Genomic DNA, 23,994 nt, shown 5'->3' on the forward strand with positions numbered 1-23,994 from the left:
ATAGAAATGAGAATCAGAAACTTAGACAAACCGTGAGGTGAGGGTCTTACCTGTAAGCAAATTAATGTAACACACAGTTGTAGCAGATCTTCAGTAAAGCATCTGGACCAGTGAATGTGCCTGTTAAATATATTATTGTCATTCCAAATGTAAAATGCGTGTAATGCTGCCTTGGAGATTGCTGGCCTCCCAACGTACGAAAGGATATGCAGTATTTCCAATTGAAGGAGTGTAATAAGTATTCACCATACTAGTTTCAGTGAAGGCAGTTGTTCCCTGCAAAGAGGAATTACACAATTACACTGGCCCAATCCTCTCAAATTTTGAAAGATGTGTGATGATCAGCATTCTAATGGGCTACAAGAATATATTTACCTGCTGGGAATATCTAGAACTCGTAGTTTAAATATAAGAGCACAGCTTTTCAGGAACGATAAAAAAAGCAAGAGGACAGCAAATCTTAAAAACTTCCTCCCAGGACTGTGCAGGCTAACTCAAAAAGAGATTGATAAATTTTGGGTATTAAAGGAAACAAGGTTATTACAGAAAGGGGTGTTGGTCAGCCTGATCTTACTAAATGGAGGAGCAGGTACAGGGGACCAAATGGCCTATTGCTGCTTGCTTTTCTTGGGTTGTAATGCTTCCTATATCAAAGGGGACCATCCATTTACATTGGTAGTTCGAAACCTTGTCACTAACTGCTCTGATATCATTATGACGCAAGGGGCAAACTTCGCCCTGAGAGAATCAGGCCTCCATAATAAGGAATCATATCCCATCATGCAGCAGTGGCTCATTTCCATCCATTTGTTGTCTTTGTAAACAGTGTCACTCTAAATGTAAACTGTTGAATTCTGCATTCTAACAAGTCTCTATCTTAAAATCAAATTTCCAGCATTTAATTATAAGAAAGCTCCTCCAGTTCCTCCGCGAATGGCTACAAAACCAATTATTTCAGTGACAGCCCAGAGCAGTACAGAGTCAACCCAGGATGCCTACTTTCAGAATGAGGTGAACCGGCCCACTTCCTGGTCAAAAGACATTAAATCCCAGTGCAATTCGATGGACAGTCTCGACAGTACCAAAGCACTGAACCTGGCCTTGGAATCCTTCGCCCCGAGTCGTTCTTCAATGAAGAGCTCCGAGGGAACTGGAATGAATAAAAGCGCCCTGAGTCGCGATGAGCCAAAGCTACAGCCACGCCAAAGAAAGTGGCGGTCGTCTGTCGGGATACAGGTTAATCACGTTACTACCTCCTTAACAGAATGAGAATTGATAAATGAGTATTTGTTTTATTGCATTAATGAACGGATAGCCCACTTGATTTGTTGCCATCTTCCTGTTGCTTTGGTGAGAGCGTCTGACATGGGATTGTAAGTTTGAACACAGGAGGCCCTGTTTGGGCCCTGAGAGTTGCAGGGTGCAGTCATAAAGTCCTAAGGTTTAAGCTGCCATGTGATGGGTGTGGATGAAGAGCAGAATCTTGCTTGTGATGGCTCAGGAAGCCAACAAAACTAGGCTGAAGGATAAATGAAAATAATGAGACTTATCAAAGGAAGTTTACATGGGTGTTCTCAATTGATGTGCACCGGACATACAAGTAAAATTTAAACTGGTGAGCTCCTGATAAGGTTGCATGAAGATGAAAAGCAAATTGGGAATGGTGTTTATTGTGCTTTATTCTAGGAAAAGCCTATTTCATTTCTGTGGAGTTGAATAAACTAGGGCTCTAGTGATATAATTCCTCAGCCAATATTATTTTACAATTACTGTTTTCCTGTTTTTCAAGAAACTTACCAAGACAAAACTTCCCTTTATCTTTCTGATCAAGAACTAAGATATTTAATGAGAGTTATTTCAACAAGGATTTTTCACAGCTATCAACCTCTGTCTCAAAAGAAATAGAATCCAGGACACATTCTACCATATTTCATGTAGCTCCTTTGAACATTAATGGACTATTTTGGTTCCAATATCTCACATTTAATTGTACAGAACAACATATTTTAACTAACATTTAGCTTCTTAACACTGTGAAGGAGTATGAACATGCAAATATCCATTGAGAGCACGTCATATGATTTATTAAGCTCAAAATCCTTTTCCAGCCAATCGCTGCCAACACTGTCATCAGTGCTGACCATTCTAAGATTCTTTAGATGACGTGCACAAAAATGCATAAATGGTCACATGCAGAAAAGTGACAGGCAGTTTCCGATCATCTCCATGTGGGGATAGCATTGAGGAAAGGCCAGCAAGGCCTCCCATGCTGACTCCTTTGACTGTGGGTCTGAATCAAGTTGGATTCATGCTGATGCTTAGTCTCATGACTCACAATGCATGGTCTGGATGCAGAGGGCCAATTGAGTAAATATACCCTCAGCAGCCCCTCCCTTCCCACCTGTATCAGGGAAGGACATGATGAGGTTCAGCCAGCCTTTTGCAGTGAATCATTGCCCCAGAACATACTGACGGCTTTTGACAAGAGACAAAGCTGACAGTGGAGCCTCAGCTACAGGTTTGCTAGCAATTTTTATATGCTTATAATATACAGAAGCATTTAAAAATCATTGAAGTTGCGTTTTGTATTTTTTTAATTAAAAATATTTGCAACATTTTAAGAAATAAAAGTGATAAAATTGATTAAAGGTACATTAAGACACTAAAAGATTATTAAAGTTTTAACATAAAGTAAGACAAATTAAAAATAAATAGCTCAGTTTCCTCATAATTTCCAGATTCTTACAGAATGAATATAAGTTTTTGATTGTAATCCATGATCAATAAAATGGACTCCCATCTCATTGTTGGGGGAGAAAGCAATGTGCTGGAGTTACTCATAGAACATAGAACACACAGAACAACTCATTGGGTTGAACTGTATCTTGAGGGAGGGGAAGGAATTATGAAGATATTGTTCCCCTACAGATATTGCTGAACCCACTAAGTTCCTGCAGCAGGTTGTCTGTTATCCCAGATTCCGGCATCTGTAGTGTCGGGAAATCTGGCACTTCTAGACTCGGCCGCTAGGCTCTCGATAGAATCTGGTGTCGGGGCAAGGCAAGCACATATCCCCATATTTAAGGTGCACATCCACTGGGAGACATACGTCTGAGGCTCACCTACCGTGGGGCCGTCACACGCCAGCATTTCCCTTTGGAGCATGGCAGCAACAACCAGTGCAAGTCCACCTGTTGCTCCCGGAAGGGAAAGCTGGGGAAGTTTCCCACATGTCAACATGGCCCAGGAAAGTTCATTCCTGTAATTAACTCCTTGTGTCAAAGTGGGTAACTTCCAGCATCTGCAGTTTTCTTTCCTCTCCCTTTCCTAAGCCCTTTTGTACACTAATGAAGTTATAGAATTGCAGAACTGATGTTTATTATTCTCCACAGTTACAGTCATGCCATCCTTCACCTCCGACAGGTCCTTCGAGAAGAGGCGACTATGCTGATACTGGCTTTGCAATGGCAATTTCCCAAATTTGGTGTATTTTCTATGTTAGCAGGCTGCTGTCCGTGAGTTAAAGGCTCCCCGTTATGTTCCTGAGATTTACGCAATCTGTTCTCTGAGACTAGTATTATTTATTTATTTGCACATTTATTAATCACATGGTTATGGAAGCATAGAGTGAAATGCATCCTTTGTGTTAACAACCAACACAAGCTAAGGACGTGCAAGTGTCACTACATAGTCCGGCACCGACGTAGCATGTCCAAAATGCCCAATGGAACATAACAAAGCAAAACATACCAGCAACATCGAAACAAGTCCCATTCCTCCTTGCCACCCACCCACGTCCACAGCCCTGCAACCCCAGGATAGGCCACCTTTGCTCTCCAGCCTCCTGCGGACTTGTGGGTTCGCAGGCAAAGGGCCCTCGACTTCCACAGTGAACTCGCTGTTGTTACTTCACATGACTAGCTACATGTGAGTGTGAGGTGCCGTGGCATCTCCATTATTGCATCCGCAGCTGGCTCAAAGCTGTTTAGGAAACCGGCCCTAACATGGTGGCACAAGTCAATTACCTCACAAGATGTCGTCGCATTAGTTAGACAATATCACATTATGAAACTTGTACAGTAATTCTGACTGCCATTACGTTTCTACTGAAACAATGTCTTTGTGGAAGGAATGCTAATCGTGGGACTACTGTCTTTAATATCTTGGACCAGTGAAGGTACTTTAGTTAGTTCATGATGTCATAAGGAACTTTGTGACATCAGAGCAGCATCATAAGGAATGTACATGTATGTCCTGTTTCTCAATAACCATGAGTTAAAAGCAAAGTATTGCCAACTTCATATTCCCTGACCACCACTCGTGTTGCTAATGAACAGTAACTCGTGATCTGGGAACGTGCAGTTTTCTGGTATAAATTACCAACCAGGTCCCAAAGAGCTTAGCATTTACCTCTAATCGTGGGTTTACGTGTGTAGCATTTTTTTTTAACCTTGGGAAAATGTGGAAGAGTTCTGAATGTCAGAATGTGAGTTTGGTTGTAAAATATTGAAACAAGGAAAACAAATGAATACTTAGAACTGAAAACAGTTTGCTTGCAGTAAGCAAAAAAAAAGTCTTCTACAAAATGTTGCAGACAAAACAGAGACAGAACTATTTTGTACAGCAATGTATTATTTATTATTTTCTTTTTATTGGTTGAAAAAAAGAATTTGCTTTTAAAGAAAAATGTCACTTGCTTCTTAGTGGAAATTATATCACCCGTTGAGCAGCCTGCTGTTGGGGATCCATGCATCTATGTTTGAGAGTATGTATCTTAATCCATTACGTTCATGATGCCATTCCCGTTTCCTGTTTTAACTCCCTCAATGCTAGGTCCAAAGCTCTAAGCTCCCTCTATGCTCGGCCATCATCGCTAACTGGGTTGTTGTCGATCACTTTAAGGAGTTTCTCAGTTGGCTTTTGGAAAGATTATGTTATAAAGAAGGAAGTCAATCACTAGTACACTAACATTCTTTTAAAATAAACGTGAAAGCATATCTCTCAAAATCAGATCCACCAATCGAAAAATCATTTTAAATATACACAAGAGACATCAGCATTCATTTGAATAATTGGGCCCTCCCCCTATAGATCAAGTTCTCTCTAGTACTGGACTATTGCTAGTAGGATCTAATTAAAGCTTAGAATGGCTTTTTGAATGTAATGGATTAAGATACATACTCTCAGAGTCTTGCTGCATGGCTCCTGACATCAGGCAACTCAACGGCTAATATTCCACTGAAAAGCCAATGCCATTTCTTTTTAAATGCAAATTATTTTCTCATGCAACAAATACATTACTGCATAACATGGTTCTATCTCTGTAAAGTATGTGAAGGCAATCTGTGATATTCTGTAAAATCCAATGTTCTGAATGTTCTTTTTTTTCTATTTAGTCATGCCTGATAAATCTGTTTCTTGTTCAGTGCCTATAACAAGATCTCATTTTGTTTCATTGTACCAGGTGGATAGTTCAGAGACTATGACTGATTCTGACACAGACAGTAAAGGCCTTCGAGAATTCCATTCTATTGGGGTGCAGGTTGAAGATAACAAACGGTAAGCCAGCGATTTTAACTCATTAGATAGTTATTTATTTTATCCCTCGTGGGTCCAGAGGATCAAACATCAAGGAAGAAAACAATTTGGTCTATTCAAATAGTTTCAAGTTAGTCCCAACTTACTTGCTTTTTTTTCCCGTAACCCTGCAATTATATATTTTAGTAATTTATTGTTGAAACTGTTTCTGATCTGTCAAGTGCAATGTGAGAGGTGAAAATATGCTTGTAATTCAGTTTCATAAAGTCATACCTTCTGCATCAGACTGGAGTCCCCTGAGTGTGAGATACTGCAACAGAAATTATTATGCAGTATTGAATCTTCTCAGTGATAGTTGATGGGCAACTATTGACTTTTCTATTTGATGACAGCACGCTACAACCCTGCAGTATTTTGGGTCATCGTGGCAAATACTTCCACACAAAGATCTTTTGGTGAATTCATCAATCTCACATTCAAAGGCGTACCGGGTGTTACTTTATTGTAAATTGAACTTGTTACTCAGAATCCTTTCAAGAGTCCCTCTTAGGAAGGCAGAGTCAGAAAAGTGCTTTTGCTGTTGAAGAATGATTTGTGATAGTAATAGTGACGGTCACTGGAAGCTCATTCCAGTTCAGAGACTTGCTTGATTCCTGTTCCAGTTGGCTAATCAGTTTTCCACTGCTTCTCCTGAGGGCGCTGACTCGTGTATCATGGTACATGCTTCCACAGGTGGCAGCTTCCAGTTCCGGGATAATGTGCATCCCTGTGAGCAAGAGAGAAAGTGTTGGCAACCTATTGCAGCCAAACTCATTCTTGTCCTCACCCAGTGGTTATGTATGTGCAAGAAGCCATTGTGAATCAGTGGCTAGCAGCCAGATAAAGTGGCTGATTTTTCCACTGCCTAACTCAGGATACTGAAGCAAACTGTAGTGCCCACGTGTAATCCTATAATCCATAACCAGGCTAACACCAACTCATCCAATACAGAATGTGCTTCCAGCTTGATCAGACAATAAGACATAGGAGCAGAATTGGGCCATGAAGCCTAGTAAGTCTGCCCTGCCCTGCACCATCAATAACTCTCTGAGACGGTACGCAAGATATCGGCTTTTATTGGCTGGAAGAAAGAACAAGCAGCAGTTGACCACCATACTACATCCTGGAGACTGAGGGCTCCATGCTCAATCAATGTCTGCATTGTGCTGATTATGGCAAAATATTCCAGAAGAACATCATCAACCTAATCTTTCAGATGGAGGAAAATTTTAGAAATGAAATTCCATTTTTACGTGTAAACCGCCAATGCTCAGCATATCTCCTCCGTCTGTTCTGCGTGCCAGCAGGCGTTATCAGTTTCTCCAGCTGCCTGCCCGGTGTGAAGTTGTGGACAAGCAGAAGCTCCTCGCTGTTGAACGTCAGCAAAATCATATCACTTTTGCATTCACTTGTGCTGCTGGAGTGTAGACCTCAGTAATCTCGCCCGCACTCTTGTCAGGATGGTCAGCTGAAAAACTTGTTACCTTTGCACCTGCTTGCTTTCTCCTCAGTCAGTATTTGTTCCCGCCGCAGTCTGACATTTGGTACCTGGGGGTGGGGGCCGCATTATCAGGATCCCCCACCACCCTGGAGATGCTCTCTTCTTACTGCTACCATTAGAAAAAAGGTACAAGAGCCTCAGGGCTCACACCACCAAGTTCAGGAACAATTACTACCCCTCAACCATCAAGTTCTTGAACCAAAGGGGATAACTTCACTCAACTTCACTTGCCCCATCATTGAAATGTTCCCACAGCTAGTGAACTCCCTTTCAAAGGCTCTTCATCTCATGTTCTCAATATTTATTCATTATTATGATTTCTTCTTTTAATATTTGCACAGTTTGTTGTCTTCTGCACTCTTGGTTGGGCAGTCTTTCATTGATTCTGTTATCATTATTATTCTATAGATTTATTGAGTGAACCAGCAAGAAAATGAATCTCAGGGTTATATATAGAGACGTATATGTACTTTGAGAATAAAATTTATTTTCAACTTCAGTTTAATTCCCCATTGTTCACCCTCCATTCCTCCACTTCTGCATTTGTCCATGACCTTGGGTTGGAAACCCTTGTTGTAGACAGTGAATTCAATAGCCTATTTTTCCAGCATTATTAATGATGAAACCTGTGCTACAGGACAAAAGCTTTTGATGCATTTTATCCAGTTTTAAAAAGTGCAAAAGCTGTCAACCATGTTTATCTCATGTCAGAAGTTCCTAGGGAGACCAAAGCATAACCAACCTTGTGAGATAATTTTAATAATCAACTAGAGAAGTATGGTTTAATTCAAATTCAAGTATCATTCAACCATACATGAATACCACCAAATGAAACAGTGTTCCTCTGGGACCAAGATACAAAATACAGTACCAACAGTCATACACAACACAAGACACATATAGCACATATAAGATAGCAGGTAAATATACAGTCACGCAAAACTAAATCATATTGCCCAAATCCCTGAATGTCATGTCCTGTAAATTGTCGGAGCATGGCTCTTGTTGGCAAGAACAAGCAGTACAACCATTCATTCAGATTTTTGAATGTTAAATGATGCCTGATAAATTGAAGAATTGGTCACAGCAGTCAATTTAGTGTGCATTAACTTTCAAAAGAATGTGGATAATTTGGTTTTATTTCTGTATTTTAAAAAAAATTTCTTCCTTTGCTTTTAAGAGTTACTATTTTAAACAATATGTGAACATAGCTTCTAAGAGGCACCAAGATAAACTATAATTCAAAAGGTAATAGGTAGGTAGATTCATCAGAGACTACAAACTGTAATTAATCAGTATTACTCCTCAGTAACTGATCAACACGTCATAGCCCTGGTGTTTGTGGGTTATGGATACAGGCATTCAATACAGACTTCCATCTTCATCTTCCCTCTTTCCTTCCTTCTCCACAATCTCCCCTGTCTCCATCTGGAAAAAGAGATGGATTTCAAACTTTAGCAGCAGTCCAAGTCAGTTGTGTATGGGTCGGGATGGTTTGGGGCAGTGTTTGATAGAGCTGGGTCTTGATGTTGGTAAGCCTTGGGTCTCACCGGGAAGAATTCCTCAGGTAAACTGGCAGTACAGTTCGTTGCAGAATCCTGGTGATCTGGGGCTTATTGCCTCTGGTTTGGTTGACCCGCTTGAGGAAATCGTAAGAGAAATAGAGTTTCCCATGTCTGCTCTCAAGGATGTCCCTTGGGTCAAAGGTGACTTGCTTCCGCTCTAGTTCTGTGAGTTCTGAGGTGACTGCTAAAACCTGTAGATACTACCACAGGTAAGCCAAGTGAATCTTGGCAGGGCAGATGAGTGAGAAATCTGGGAGATGTTCACTACTCTGTAATTTTTCCTGGGCTCCTATATAACTGATGCACCATCAATAACTCTCTCTGAGACGTAAAGGCGAGATATCGGCTTTTATTGACTGGAAGAAGGAACAAGCAGTGGTTGACCACCATACTACATCCTGGAGACTGAGAGGCCGGGCTCAGACCTCAGTCGCCTTTATACGGGGGTCTGTGGGAGGGGCCACAGGAGCAGTCAGCAGGGGGCGTGTCCAGACAGGTATATGTAGCTCACCACAATAACGCTGCAAAAGGAACTCAAAGCCGCCCCTAATACTCCTCCTCCTCCATTTTCAGTGGAATTGTGCCACAAATTCCCATGAATTGGTGAAGCTGTTACACTTTCTCAGAGAACTTCTTTGAATCTTTTCCTTGCTCCATTGTGTCTTCCTTTAGCCTCAAGCAGGGATTCTCAGCCTTTCTTTATGCCATGGATCCCTACTATTAACTGAGAGATCCAAGGATGCCAGGTTGGGGACCTCTGGCCTAGATGGAGCATGGGGCAGAGTGTGTTGGGAATCTAGTGTCAGGCAGCAGCCTAAGACCTAAGCAAGTGTAAGTAAGACCTCAGTGCTGTGTGGCTGGAAGTTCAGTGCTGACCTTTCATGGTCTCATCTCTCTAATAAGGACAAGACAGTTGCCGAAAGCTTGGGAGCAGAGCCTGACTGCATTCTCAAGGCTGTAACCTAATGTGTCGGGTGGTAGTACCTTTGGAAAAAAGGACAGTATAAGCAGGTGAGAAGATGCCAGTGAGGAATTGTGCTTTACGAGCTGCTTCATCAGTTTTTCTTAATTTCAGACATGCCAGGTTTAAGCGTTCGAACAGTGTGACAACAAGTGTTCAGGCTGATCTTGAATTGGAAGGCATCCCTGGGGTGTGCGTGAGCACAGAGGACAAGGGCTTCCAGTTCAGCCAGCCATTCGAGCGGCATTCCTCGGAGCCAGAGCAGTCCAACGAGTACACGTCATTCAGAACTGTTCACACGCAAGGACAGTGGGCGTACAGGGATGATTACCGGATGCGGTATGACAGTGCCGACGCCCAGCGCCAGGACCACTGGGGAGAATCCAGCGTTCACAACCACCCAGATCCGGGCAGAGTGTCTCCGTGCCACAGAGACGGCGACTGGTTTATCAAGCTCCTGCAAGCCGAGGTAGAACGACTGGAAGGTTGGTGTCAGCAGATGGAGAGGGAAGCTGAAGAGAATGACTTACCTGAGGAGGGTAAGTCCAGTACACGGTTTCAAATCATCTTTACTACGAAAATGTGTTATGTTAACGATCACTTGTTTCAAATGCCTTATGAGTCGAGGTCATACTTTCCCAACGTACCCCAGTTCTTATTATGAGCTCCTTTGCTCCCCCCCCACCCCCACCCGACCCCCCAACATCTCGTGGTTTTGGGCAGGGTGAGGGTGCACAAAGCATCACATATTGAAAGGGGAACGGGCCTTTTCCCAAGCACCGTCGTAAATTTGGGTGCTATCCTTTTTCTGAGTTTAATACCTGCTGCTGTTTTCATTGGGTTTAGAAATGTATGAAGCAATCTCACTATATTTTCTGGCACTTCCACGTTAGTCTGTCCAGTTGTGTTTTTTTGATTCTCGTCGTTGTACATCATCTGATGACAATCGATTTGAGCAAGCAATCATTTTCTGGCATCTGACCAGCTGACTTTATGGGCTCTCACTAGGAGGTACAAAGGAATTGGTTGCAGTTGTTTATCATTGTAGCTTGCTGCTCTCCTTTCTGCCTAACAGCATGGCTAAAACTTTGTGATTTCATGAATGTCTGACAAAAAAAAATTAACTAGGGTCAAACTCACACTGAAATTTAACCACTAGAGCTTCTTGATAGGAACTTTGTTCCAAATGATCAGACAGTAATGCTAATCCATGTTGTATGATAAATCTTCCCAAACGTACTGGGGACTCATTGTAAACCCTCTGAGCCCAGGGAGCATTTTGAGTGTGTGCAATCTTCTCTCTCTGATTATTGAGTGTGAAAATTAAATTATCAATGTATAAGTTATTGTGACAATTTAGTTGAGAAAGTAGAGTTTTCTTGTACATTGAGCTGATAAATTTAATATAATATTTTCTACTCTCCCCTTCTCTGTTTCTACTGAAGGAACATTTTCTCCCATATTGTCTTGTGAGTATCATGTCACTTAATCGCAATGCACAAAGACCAAAGTTCATGCGTAAGTCTTGGATGGAACACTGCTAGGCTGCTTGACTGAAGGGTCTGTCAATACTGTCCTCTCATCAGGATGACTGATGACCAGTGCCAAAGACTTTGATCTCTTCCTACAGTAAGCTCAATTGTCTCCCCGAGCAATGTCAGCCAATAGCTCACAGATCGAGAGTCAAACATAACTTGATTCTTTTTTTAAATGATTCAGCTGTTCTCTTTACTAAAATCAACAAAGGCATCAGAGAACCTAGACATTTTATGTTAATGAAAGTTATCATTTGGGAGTATTGCAAGCATGTATGAGCATCTGGTGAAGAATTTAACCAGTTTATTATATTCCTGGAATTATCCAAAGCTAATAAAAAAAAACAGAATGCAGATTTGTGATATTCATGTTGGTATTAACATTCAACTTCAATTTTTACTGGACATCACAGAATCAAGAAGCATGGAGCCCATTCTGCTAACATCGTCCATCCAAAGTAGCTTTCTAATTCTCTTTCCTACTTTTTCCCCATAACTGTGCTATCTAGTTTATATCCAGTTTATTTTCAATGCCTGCTACTGAATCCACTGCCTTTACCTTTTCAACAATATTTTCCAAGTTGCTGCAAAGAGAATCTGTTCCATCAGTTGTTAATCTTGGTCTGCTCTTAGATCTTTACAATTCATTCCACTATTGCCAAGCTACCTCTTATTCTCTATCCCTAACAACTCATAGAGACAACTGGCAAGATTATTATTCAACATTGCTCCCCTCTGTTCGTGTAACTGCAGAGCTGTGTGACATGATTCCTGATGCTACACAAAGGAGGCCTTGGTAGAAGTCGAAGAGTCAACTGTCTGATCTCTTTTACTCTCTGTCTCTCTCGGTGATGGAGAACAATTTAGTTCAGGGAGAGGTCTAAATAGCTAATTCATTTATGAACAAACATCAACCATTCACTGTTTTCTGGTGCACCAATTGTATTTAGAATCTAACACACCATTCCCTTGTGTTTTAGTGCTTGAAAAGATCCGCAGTGCAGTGGGCAGCGCCCAGCTTCTTATGTCACAGAAGTTCCAGCAGTTTTATCGACTTTGCCAGCAGAATATGGTAAATTGCAGGGGGGAAGGGATGGGGTGCCTCTATTTGCTTTGAGAGGGAAGGGAAATTGATCTTGAATTCCGTTTTTCAGTTGTTCTTTCAAAGAGTGACCCTTCCTGTCATCTCCGAAACACATTTCAAAGAAGTTAACTGCCATGTATTTTTATTTTAATGTTTCAAATTAGTTTTTTTTCATTTTAAAGATTAGGTAGATAGCTTCCTGATTAGTAGGGCTGTCAAAGCTTAAAGGAAAAGGCAGGAAAATGGAGTTGAGAGGGATAATAAATCAGCCATGATGGAATGGTGGAGCAGATTCGACAGGCTGAATGGCCTAATTCTGCTCCTATGGTCTTATGGTCTTTTTAAGTTCTGAAGGAGACACTTTGCTTTGATTTAATGTTGCGAGATTTTTAACATCCAGGTGTGAGAGTGTTTGGCTTTTTACTGACTTCACCAAGCTAGCTGGTTACGATGCACATGTCAACACCAATCAGACTTCAAACCTGCCCCCTGCCCTGAACTATGAGCAACGATTGAGGCATTTATTGCAAAGACAAATGCCATGTTGTAGAGGCTCCATTTTCACCTGTAGCTTTCTGTCTGCAGAGCTCGTTTCTCATTCTATTGAGATAACTCTGAAACGCATACTGATGCAGAAATTCATAACCAGAGTGATTAATATCTTGCCTCACAGCTTTACACCAGAAATTAAAACAGTCGACCTTCGTCGACACATTGAAGAGATAAGTGAATCCAAGTTTGTCTTCTTCCTCCACTTCATTTTAAATAACAAATATTTGAAAGTAAATAATCTGTATTTATTGCTTTTTGAAATTTTTATTTCGTGGTACCAAATTAAATAATTTTTGGAAAAGAACTTAAACTGTTTTGGAAGCGTCTGATCATCAGAAGTATTTCGAGAGAGTAGAAAGGACTTCTGAGATATAGAATCATCAGTGATGTTCTGGGCTAAGTCACCGGTTCTGCCACCTGAGACCTGTCCACTGGCTGTGGACTGCTCCGCCTAGTGGTACGGTAACACCAGTGAAGCTTCTGACACACTGCCAGAAGTTTTGGTTCCTCCTGTGAGCAGATATGCGCATTCAGATGCTTGAGAATAACATTGTACGCGTTAACTCAAATATCCACACACTCATTGGCTCATCTCAACCATAAAGCAGTGCCACTTGAATGCACCTGCATCCAGCATTGATCCCAGCAGGAGTTGCTGTACAATCACCCTGTCAGTTTCCTTTTCCTACTGATTTCTCTCAAAAGCTCAAGGTCAATTTTACCGTTAGAGTACATGTATATAAACAGCCCTGAGAATCACTTTCCTGCGAGCATACTCAACAAATCTATAAAATTGTAACTATAACAAGATCAGTGAAAACTCTAGTAGAGTGCAGAAGAGAATGAACTGTGCAAGTGTAAATATAAGTAAATAGCAATAAATAACAAGAACATGAGTTAAAGAGTCCTTAAAGTGAGATCATTGGTTGCAGGAACATCTCACTGATGGGGCAAGTGAGTGTAGTTGTTCCCTTTTATTCAAGAGCCTGATGGTTGTGGGGTAGTAACTGCTCTTGAACCTGGTGGTGTGAGTCCTGAGGCTCCTGTACCTACTCCCTGATGGCAGCAGTGAGAAAAGAGCTTGAGCTGAGCGGTGGGGATCAATCTCTGTGATATTCCATGGCTGTGTGATTTACAGAACCACACAATATTGAAATAGGGATGTTGGCCAACCACATCCATACTGACTGACTGGCACCCATCGATACTCATCCTGTTTTACTATTTCAGCCAATCCCTACCCCATCCCCCAGCCAGATTCTCTCACTCTACAAACGAGGGGCAGCTTGCAATGGCTGTTAAACTGACCAGTCCAAACGTCATTGGGATATGGGAGGAACTGTGAGAAGGTACAAACTCCACTCTGAGCAGCACCGGGGATCAGGACTGAACCCAGGTCCCAGGAACTGTCAGGCTGCAACCGTCTAGGCGCACTACTCTGCTGTCCGTGCGCTCACCAGCTTACCTCAGACACAGCAGAACCTACATTTGTCTTTACAGTACGTGCTGAATTGTTGCCTTCGGGCATTTGCATATGCTAAAGTAAGGTTTTCTTTTTTGTTAAATCCCATCTGCTTGTCTATCCTCACAACCCCAGGTGTCCCTTACTCACCTTCATGTACTTACTGCCTCTTATGCCACTGCCGTTGAGGGCAGCAATGTAGGTCCTCCATCCCTGTCTGTAAAGCCTCTTCCTTAACAATTGTTTTCTGACCAGTCGGGGTTGTTAGCCTTGAGCTGAACCCCCAAACCTGGACCACTCTTAGTCAGGCGCTACCCTTTGACCAGTTTGACATGGGGGACCCTGCCAAGAGTCAAAGCACAAGCATGTTGACCGCAGCCAACATTACTCTCCAGGTTTAAATGTTGCATCTAAAACATCTAGATACAAAGACATCTATTGCCACTGGGACACTCAGCCACCAGTGCTTCTACCTGTAAGCTTTTGATCATTTTCTCTGTTGCTTCTTTTGTGTTCTCAGGACCCGAATGCTTTCCCTTTGCCAACCTCCCAGGACCTAGCAGGGTTCTGGGACCTCTTACAACTGTCAGTCGAGGATGTGACATTGAAATTTGATGAGCTTCTGCAGATAAAGGCCAATAACTGGAAATTGGTGGAACCTTCAGATAGAAAGGTAAGTCTTGTGTGCTCTGGGAGTGACACCCATCTGCTCATGTTGACTAGGTGTACCGAACTTTAATAAGGACACGTGCTCTTGAGGACTTTTCAAGCCGCAGTAAGAAAATAAAATCCAACATGTACTTACTAAATTCACATCATGGTTTCAGGGCAGATTTTGATTAAAGTTTGCATAAATTCTTTATTCCAAGGATGAGAGATAATGATGCATAGCAAGCAAAATGAAAAAGAACATAAATTTCTTATGGGGTATTCTAGGCACATAATCCATTACTTAGACATAAATTTCTACCGCATAAGGCAATTTCTCTTTGCTAATAATATCACAAAATGAGGAAAAAGTTTCAAAACTTTTTAAACAGAAATTGCCATAGACACCAACAATGTTTGATAGAATTATCTGCTTGTATGGTAGAACATCAGGAAGATCAATCGTGTTTGCCAGAGCTTGCCTGTTGTTGTTGGTAGGGCAACAATCCAGGAGGAGAGCACAGAAATTTAGAGGTAGTTGCATGGGGGAAGACTTGAGGAGCAAGACTTTGAGGATGGAGCCAGCGGATTGTTCGAGGTAGCCAGAAATGAAATGCAGAGGGAAGAGCCTTTTTTATCTTTCATGAATGGTAACTGTTGATAGAGAAGAGGGAATGAGGGGCAAGAATGAGTCCAGTGATGGAGGAATGAAGGGTGTGTGCAGGTCGTAATGCAGGGAAAGAGCACCACGGCAACGGTGGGGGGTTAAGGGTGAAAGGCAAAATATTTAACCTCCTTCACTCAGAGAGTGGAGAGTGAGCTGCCAGCAGAAGTGGCAAAATTGGGTTCAATGCCAACATTTAAGGAAAATTTGGATGGGAGAGGATTATGGTCTGGGTGCAGGTGGATAGGGTGAGGTAGATTAATAGTTTGGCACAGACTAGATGGACCTGGTTCTGTGCTGTAGTGTTCAATGCCTCTTTGACTCTAAGTCAAAGGGACATCAAGTAATATTTGGATGGCTATTGTGTGCTGATGGGCTCAGAGAGAATGGTGATGGCTGGGTTTTGGTAACAGTGTCTTTCATTTAATGCATTTTGACCTTCTCACTTTAAGAAGGCATCTTTATCATTCTCATCATATCAAAGTTCAAGGTACACTTATTCTGAGCTCTCAGATTTGTCTTCTCCAGGCAGCCATTCTGCACAGAAAACCATGGAGGCCATTCAAAGAAAAGCATCAACCTCGGCACATGCAAAAAAAACCAAATTGTGCAGATGGCAGGAACATCAAAAACCAAACTAGCCGTGCAAAATAAACCCAAATAAGTCACACAAGCAGCAACAAATATATCTATACCCCCCCATGCGCAAAAAACAAATCGTGCAAATGGTAACAAGAACGTTAACCCCCCGCCCCACCCACCACCACCACAATCACAAAACAAATTGTGCAAACAGCAATGAGAACATCAACCCCCCAAACCACAATTCATGCAAAATAAACAGCCAACTTGGTCAAACAGCAACAAGAAAGAACAGGTGAAAGCACTGCATATAAAACACAAAACTGAAAGTGTCCAAGGGACCCACAGTCCAGTCCATAAATCGCATAGCCAGAACTTCAGTGTCACCCTCCAACAGGATCGCGGGGGAGAGAGATTCCCCCAGACACGGGTGCCTTCCCCCACCCCGGGAGCAGAAAGTGAGAGAGCCGTCGCACATAGACACCCTCCTCCAGCAGCAGTGAGGCAGGAGGCTGGTAGACAGTGCTGAACACTCCCTCACCTTCCGCACTCTCCTCAGTGTTTCACTCTTCCTCGACGCTGTCGTCTGTGCTCGCAAGCCCCAGGAAATCGGTTCAGTGCAAGAAACCGGCACAGTGTAGCACCTCGAACAGTCGGTACCTGAACACAAGACCGAAGGGACTTAATGCCCCCTCCGTACTACACCCTACTCCCCCTGCAGATCTTACCCTTCCTCCTAGTTCTGTTGTCCTGTTGCACCCTCGCCAACCCCTCCTCTCACTCCGCCTCTTAACTCTCCTCCTACATTAGCTAGCTCGCACTCGTCTCCACCAATACTTAGACCCCCCCTCCTTCCCCTTGAACCCTTATTCTTGTGCATTTACCCACCCACTTCATCTGCCACCTCCCACAATGACCACAAAACATCCCATTTCTCCAAAACTATTTAGTTTCTCCTTCCACCCCCATGCCCGATTCTTTCCACCCACTTCTCATTCCCCAGCCTTGTCACCCTGCCCAGCTACTCTGCCAGATTCCTCACTTAGTTCAAACCTATCATCCCTAACGGGACGGAGATGTGCCTCGATTGAAGGAGGTGTAAGGCTCTCCTTCCCTTCAGCCTGCAGGTCACCCTTGGGCAAGGTGTAGCACCTGCTTAGCCCCCGATCGGGATGGCATAAAGCCATGGGAGCAGGAGGTGGATGGTCGTATGAGCAGCTGGTGCAGGTCACAAGTCCTGGTTATGTGACCACTGACGCCAGGCAGACAATCTCTGAAAGATACTGATGAGGGCTGGAGTCACCCATGTTGTACAGACACTGCCCAGAGCCCAAGGCAAATGGCAAACCACTTCTGTGGAAAGAATTGCCAAAAACAATTGTGGTCATGGAGAGAGAGACGAAAAAGAAGAGAATGTCAGATGGAAAGATCATGATCGCCCACGTCATACGACACTGCACATAATGACAGACATCATCATTAAAACCCCTGTTCTGTGCACTTCTCTATTTATCAGCCGTAAGGAGTTAAATGGAGTCAATGTTCCCGCACCCCCTCAAAAAATCATTTGACAATATGTAAATATGAGGTGTATTATGTTGTACACCTATACCAACACACAATCACACTCATGTCTCTGTGCACACTTCTTGTTCTAATTCTTCCAATGACTTCCACCTCTCGTGTTTTATTGCTCTGTAATAGTTTTTCCCTTTTAGCACCACTGTCACCTTTTCCACATTAACCTGTGTATCGCTCTATCATGTGGCGATAAAGGAAGCAGCCATTGTTTACAAAGTGCCCAGCTGTGAATCTCTGCAGTTAATCATAAAGATAAACGGCTAGAAGACTCTTCGACAGAGAGGAATTTCTTTAACTGGAGAATAGAGAACCTATGGAGTGATAGATTCTTTATTAGTCAGGGCATGAAGGGATACAGGGAGAAGGCCGGTGATTGGGGCTGAGAGGGAACATCGATCAGCCATGATGAAATGGTGGAGCAGACTTGATGGGTTAAGCATGAATGTGCAGAAACTGGAAGGATATGGACATTGTGTAGACAGAAGGGATTCGTTTAGTTGTGTATATGGTTACTAATTTAATTAGTTTGACACAATATTGGGGGCTGAAGGCTTGTTCCTCCAATGTACTGTTTAATGTCCAAATATTGGAGTGATGAACACAGTCGTTCCTTTGTTTGTTATGTGCCATCTCATATGACGTGGCCGATCATGGCCTTTCCACCACCATGATTGTTCTTTGAAATTTTTTTCTACATAAGTGGTTTCCCATTGCCTTCTTCTGGGCAGTGTCTTTACAAGACGGGTGACCCCAGCCATTATCAATACTCAACAGAGATTGTCCGCCTGGCGTCAGTGGTCGCATAATCAGGACTTGTGATACGCACCAGCTGCTCATACGACCATCCGCCACTTGCTCCTATAGCTTCACGTGACCCTGATTGGAGGGGGCTAAGCAGTTGCTACATCTTGCCCAAGGTTGACCTGCAGACTGGCGGAGGGAAGAAGCATCTTGCATCTCTTTGGTAGAAATGTCGCTGCCCAAGATGAACATGCTACCCAAAAATAACGTTACCCTGCAGCATGGGAAGTGTATGGTGATGCTGCTTGCCTCTTCCTGTGCTCTCCATTGACACCCATGGCTGTGGCTTCTGTCTCATGTTACCTGGCATTGGGAGCTGACTGGGTCAACAGATTCTCCTGTTCATCTCTGACAGGAACAAAACCATCTCCCTTTGGTTCCTACAGATATCACCAGCTCCATTTACCCCATAGGTACAGGTGCTAAAAGGTTTGTTCAGACAGGAGCTAAGATCTCTCCACATCAAGTCTATCAGAAAGCCACCTTGGTTCTCTCTGATGAACCTGCCACTGAAATAATAATCATCGCTTTTGTCTTCTGGTAGCAAGAACCTTCTGTTGCCTTCATTGCTCTTTCAGGGAGTATTACCCGCCCTTTGGTAAACCCAGGGCATAACAATCTTCGGCACACTATGCATATTTAACTGGTCTTTAATTGTGAGTGTGGGAAGGAAGGGTCAGGAACTGCAGCTGGTGAACTCAAGTTGATTAACATGAATTAACGCAGGAGAGGGAACTCAGGGTGGAGATTGTGTTCATGTAATTCATGATTTAAAATCTTTTTGTTCGATAGGATGAACTGAAGATGCCCCCTCCTATACCAAAGAAACCACCGAAGGGAAGGTTATCCCAGGCACGGGAGAAGTCATTGGAACTTGCTGACAAGCAGAGGCAAGAAGCAAGGAAACGGCTCATGGCTGCCAAGAGGGCAGCCTCATATCGGCAAAACTCTGCCACGGAGAGTGCGGATAGCATCGAGATCTACATCCCTGAGGCTCAAACCAGGCTTTGAAATCACACCCCACCATTTGGAAGGAGCCTGTCTTTAACTTCAACTTCACTTCTCATACTCAAGGGAAGATGAAACCAGACTATGGGCATAATTTGAATCCGGCTGTCTGGTCTCAGCTCTAGCAAGCATTAACATTCCCCTTGTGTTCCTTTATGTTGTCACGGTGGACCAATTATATTTTCAGTTTTTAAATGAAGCTGCAGTCTAATATATTTTGTGCACATGTTCTTTATAATGCACCTGAGCATAAAGAAAAGTTACAAAGTAAGTTTGGGGCATACCCAGGAAGCATGATGTTGTAAACGTCCCACATTCATTTTTTTTTAACTTTTGTTTCAATAGGAAATTACACTTCACCAGGACATAACACCCGGTGAAGTTTTGTCACTCACCTTCAGTGTAATTAACTTTCCATTCTGGGACTTTGCCAGAGGTGTATTCTTAATGTAATGCATCTCATAAAAACATTTTGACTGTAGCTGAATTTGTCTTAGGGATTAGGTTTTTTTTAAAAAAGAGATGTCATACTTACACACAAAACTGTGAAAAGTCCAATAACCAAAATCCAAATTTGCAAATGGAATGGTTTGGAAAGTGCTGAGTTCAGTTATTCTACCACTCAGCAACTCTTAGTTGTTCATCCAAGTAAAGGTTTTCATTCGAGGACTGGGTGGCACGATCGATGGAAAATTTATCCTTTTACTTTTGTGACCTGGGTCTGAATCTAGCTCAAGTGGACTGGATTCACCTCAGCAACACTGTTTTTTTTTCTAAATGTGACTTTGGTGGTAGAAGATACATGAGCAGGTGACAGAGTTGCCAAAAGCAGACAGTCCTTCTCTGCCGCTCTGTTCATGGCCCCGAGGGATAGGCTGAACGTAGTTCTCAGTAAGCATGAGTCCACAGCACAAAACCTTGCCCATACCTTGGCGCTCACTGCTGCTGAATTGGTAGGCTAAGCTAATGTGGAAAGCAATATAATGCCAGGGCCAAGGGCTAGCGCTTCAGGGGCCCCATAAACTTGTTGGGACAATGTAGAGGAAGCTTTGCTGTCCATCTGCCTGTGGGTATATTTGACCTGGGAGAGCTTATACTGACAGCGGGTGAGAACAAAGAGGGAACATGTTCCCTCGGCAACACTGTTAGTTCTCACTTGAGCACAATATTATACTGAAAAATGCAATTTAAAAAAAATTACCATCCCCAAATTTTCTGGTGATATCTGATTTACCCTAGGCAATGGCCCTTAAGAATTAAGACTGGAGAGGTAATGTTAAGAGCTGTAATATATAAAGGGGAAAGGATGCACCAAAAGCTGTAATGGAAGCAATGGAACATGTTAGAAACAGGGAGAATGGATTGAATTTTACAGTCAATGTGTCCAGGCTGCTGCTGTGACAATTTATTCATGGGGACAAATATTAGGCCCGTTTGCACATGGAAGAAATGGGAAATGGTTGTATTTGCATGTTAAGGTAATTCTGATATGCTGGGATGCATTGATTGAGAAAAGTCTGTATATGCAGTTGGCCGCATAATGGCCAAAATCATTTGGGCTAAATTTCAAAGGAATGAATGCACATCGTTTTGAAATTTCACACTACCAAGTGGCATATGATATTAAACAGCATGGTTAGCAGGGTCCCTAATGCAATGTAAACACAATTCCTGTGAAGGGAATCATGGGAGGAGCAGCCAGCAGAAGGATCATAGAGGTCCTAATTGCCAAGACTGCTGCAGTTTTGAATAGGTGATATTCTGCCTGGTGATAATGACTGGGCAACTATTCTTACTGATAAAACCGATTTATATTAAAATCTTTCAGAGAACAGTGCAGTCCTTGTCTGTATTGGAAACCTTCGGCTAATTCTTCTCTGACTTTTATATCTGTACATCTGAAGCTGACAAGCGACTTGAGGCGAGTAGTGTTGACAACTGCCTTCTATATATAAAAAGTTTTCTGCTGGTAGAGAATCATCAGTGGTTCTTCACGTACATTCACTGTATAGGTAGCTCTGAAGGACCTTCCTGCAGATTTTGTACAATATAATAGGGTACAACCAATGTACCTGCATATGTTATAAACTAGTTCTGATCAACACTGCTTAATAAAAGATTTATAAACAGAATGCACTGGAAATACTCAGTGGGGCAAGTAGTACTTGTGGTGAGCAAACCAGAGTTTTAGGGGTAGAAATTTGACCCTACTGAATGGGCTAAATGTGTAATATATCACCTTTAACTCTGCCTCTGAAATTAGATTCATGAAGTCATAGTGTCATACAGCACGGAGAGAAGCCCTTGAGCCCACTGAGTCCATGCTAACTTTAGAACACTAGAAAGTTTTTGACAAGAACAGGCCATTCTGCCCAACAAAGCTTGTCAAATTCCTATTCACATTGTGTGTTGAAATAACTATTGAGTTTTAATTTGAAAGTCTCCTAGTTGCTTTCAACTACACAACTAGGTAGTTTGTTCCATGTGTCCACAACTTGCTGTGTAAAGAAATGCTTCCTGACATTGGTCTGAAATCTCAGTATAACCAGTCTCCTCTGATGGCCCCACGTCCTCATCATTGGACTAATTTTGAAGTTGCAGCTGACATCCACTTTACTTACTCCCTTAATGATTTTGAACACTTCTGTCATGTCTCCTCTCATTCTATGTATACTTAGCCTAAAAAGATGTAATTCTTTCAATCTTTTTTCACAGCTCATACCCTTCTCTGAACTCTCTCCAGTGCCTTCACATCCCTCACAAAATATGGAGACCAAATTTGTACACCATACTCAAAGTGTGGCCTCACAAGCGCATTATACAGCTTAGTGAGAACATCTTTAGGCTTGAACTCCACTGATCACATTCTATAGCCCAATGTTCTATTAGCCTTCCTATTCACTTCTGTGCATTGTCTAGATGTTAATAGTGATGAGTCTGCCAGGACACAAAATCCTTCTCATACAGTGCACTTTCTAACTCAAGACACCCCCCCCCCCCATTGTATACTTATATGTAATATTTCTACTTGCTATACGTAGTATTTTACATTGACTTACATTAAACTTCATCTGCCATTTATCTGCCCACATCCGGATTTTGTTTAGATCTAACTCTATTGATGCTGCTGCCTGAACGTTATCAGCCCGTCCCCCTAATTTTGTGTCATTTGCAAACATTACTAGTTTATTTGTTATGTGCTTATCCAAACCATTAACATAAATTAAAAACAGTAGTGGCCCCAAGACTGATCCCCGAGGAACCTCACTTTTAAGATAATCCAGATGTGAAAATGATCCTCTCATGATAACTTGTTGTTTTCTGTTTTTTAATCCAATTCTGCACCCAGTTACTCAACCTGAAGACCTACCTCCTGTAATTTGATTGTTAACCTCTTGTGGGGAACGGTGTCAAAAATCTTCTGAAAGTCCAAGTAAATGATATCAAGAACTCTATTGTTATCATAAACTTTAGTTTCCTCTTCATAGAGCTCCAGCATATTAGTGAAAGATACTTTCTGCTTTCTGACCCTATGCTGGCTTTCCGTATATCAGCTGTTTTTCCATCTCATTCTTTATTAATGTTTCCATTATCTTACCTATGATACATATTAAGCTTACTGGTCTGTAGTTACCAAGGTCAGTGCAGTCACCCTTCTTATACACTGGGACATGTTAACGCTTTTCCAGTCTTTAGGGATTTCACTAGTCTTCAATGACTTTTGAAAAACACACGTTAGGGGTTTGTATATATAATCACAGACCTCTTTAAGTACCCTTGTATATATGTTGTCTGGCCCTGGAGATTTATTAACTTTCACCTTTTTCAGCTAAATCAGGACCTCATTTTCTAAGATCTCTAAGTCACTTAAACCAACTTTGTTCTTCTCTACATTTACTGGCATATTGCTAACATCTTCACAGGTGAATACTTCAGCAAAATATGGGTTATGAGTATCTGCTATGTCCTCCTCTGAATAATTTGACACCCCACTATTATTCCTAATACACTTAACTTCTTCTGACTTTTCTTTTACTTTTAAAGAAAAAAAATCTCTTGGGGTCAATCTTAGCATGATCTACAATATCATTCTCAACCTGCCTTTTGGCAATCTGAATTTCACTCTTGAATATTGTTCATATTTTCATATGCCCTACAGTTAACATTATTACTATTTTCTCTATATTCCTGATATAGCTGTTTTTTCTTCAACAATGTTTATGTATATCTTTATTCATCAATGTCATTGATCTATTGTTTTTATTGCTTCTCTTGACCTTGGGTATGAACATTTCCTGCACTGCAGGTATTACCTTTTTAAATCGAGCCATTGTTCCTCAACTGACTCAATGTCAAGCAGTTCCTTCCAGTTTACCTTCTGAAGAAATTTGCCAGATCTGCACAAACTTTGCCTTTTTGAAGAAAATTCATTTTAATGGCTTTGTATTTTACTGATAGTCTCGAAATGTTTTG

The 23,994-nt window shown here is 42.0% G+C and overlaps 1 protein-coding gene across 5 annotated transcripts in view; it reads left to right on the forward strand.

Moving 5' to 3' along the window:
- LOC132383440 (disks large-associated protein 2-like) overlaps nt 1–21,816 on the forward strand; it is a 706,715-nt gene extending 684,899 nt beyond the window's left edge. For all 5 annotated transcript variants that reach the window (XM_059954402.1, XM_059954400.1, XM_059954401.1 and 2 more), the window contains 6 exons: nt 896–1,236; nt 5,465–5,559; nt 9,719–10,143; nt 12,120–12,211; nt 14,758–14,910; nt 19,306–21,816. In XM_059954402.1, the coding sequence (XP_059810385.1) occupies nt 896–1,236; nt 5,465–5,559; nt 9,719–10,143; nt 12,120–12,211; nt 14,758–14,910; nt 19,306–19,524 (1,325 nt within the window). In that variant the 3' untranslated portion in view covers nt 19,525–21,816. The remainder of the gene's footprint in view (nt 1–895; nt 1,237–5,464; nt 5,560–9,718; nt 10,144–12,119; nt 12,212–14,757; nt 14,911–19,305) is intronic.
- Nucleotides 21,817–23,994: the final 2,178 nt, after the last annotated feature.

Source organism: Hypanus sabinus, chromosome 30 (genome assembly GCF_030144855.1).
Source record: "Hypanus sabinus isolate sHypSab1 chromosome 30, sHypSab1.hap1, whole genome shotgun sequence".
Classification (NCBI taxonomy): domain Eukaryota; kingdom Metazoa; phylum Chordata; class Chondrichthyes; order Myliobatiformes; family Dasyatidae; genus Hypanus; species Hypanus sabinus.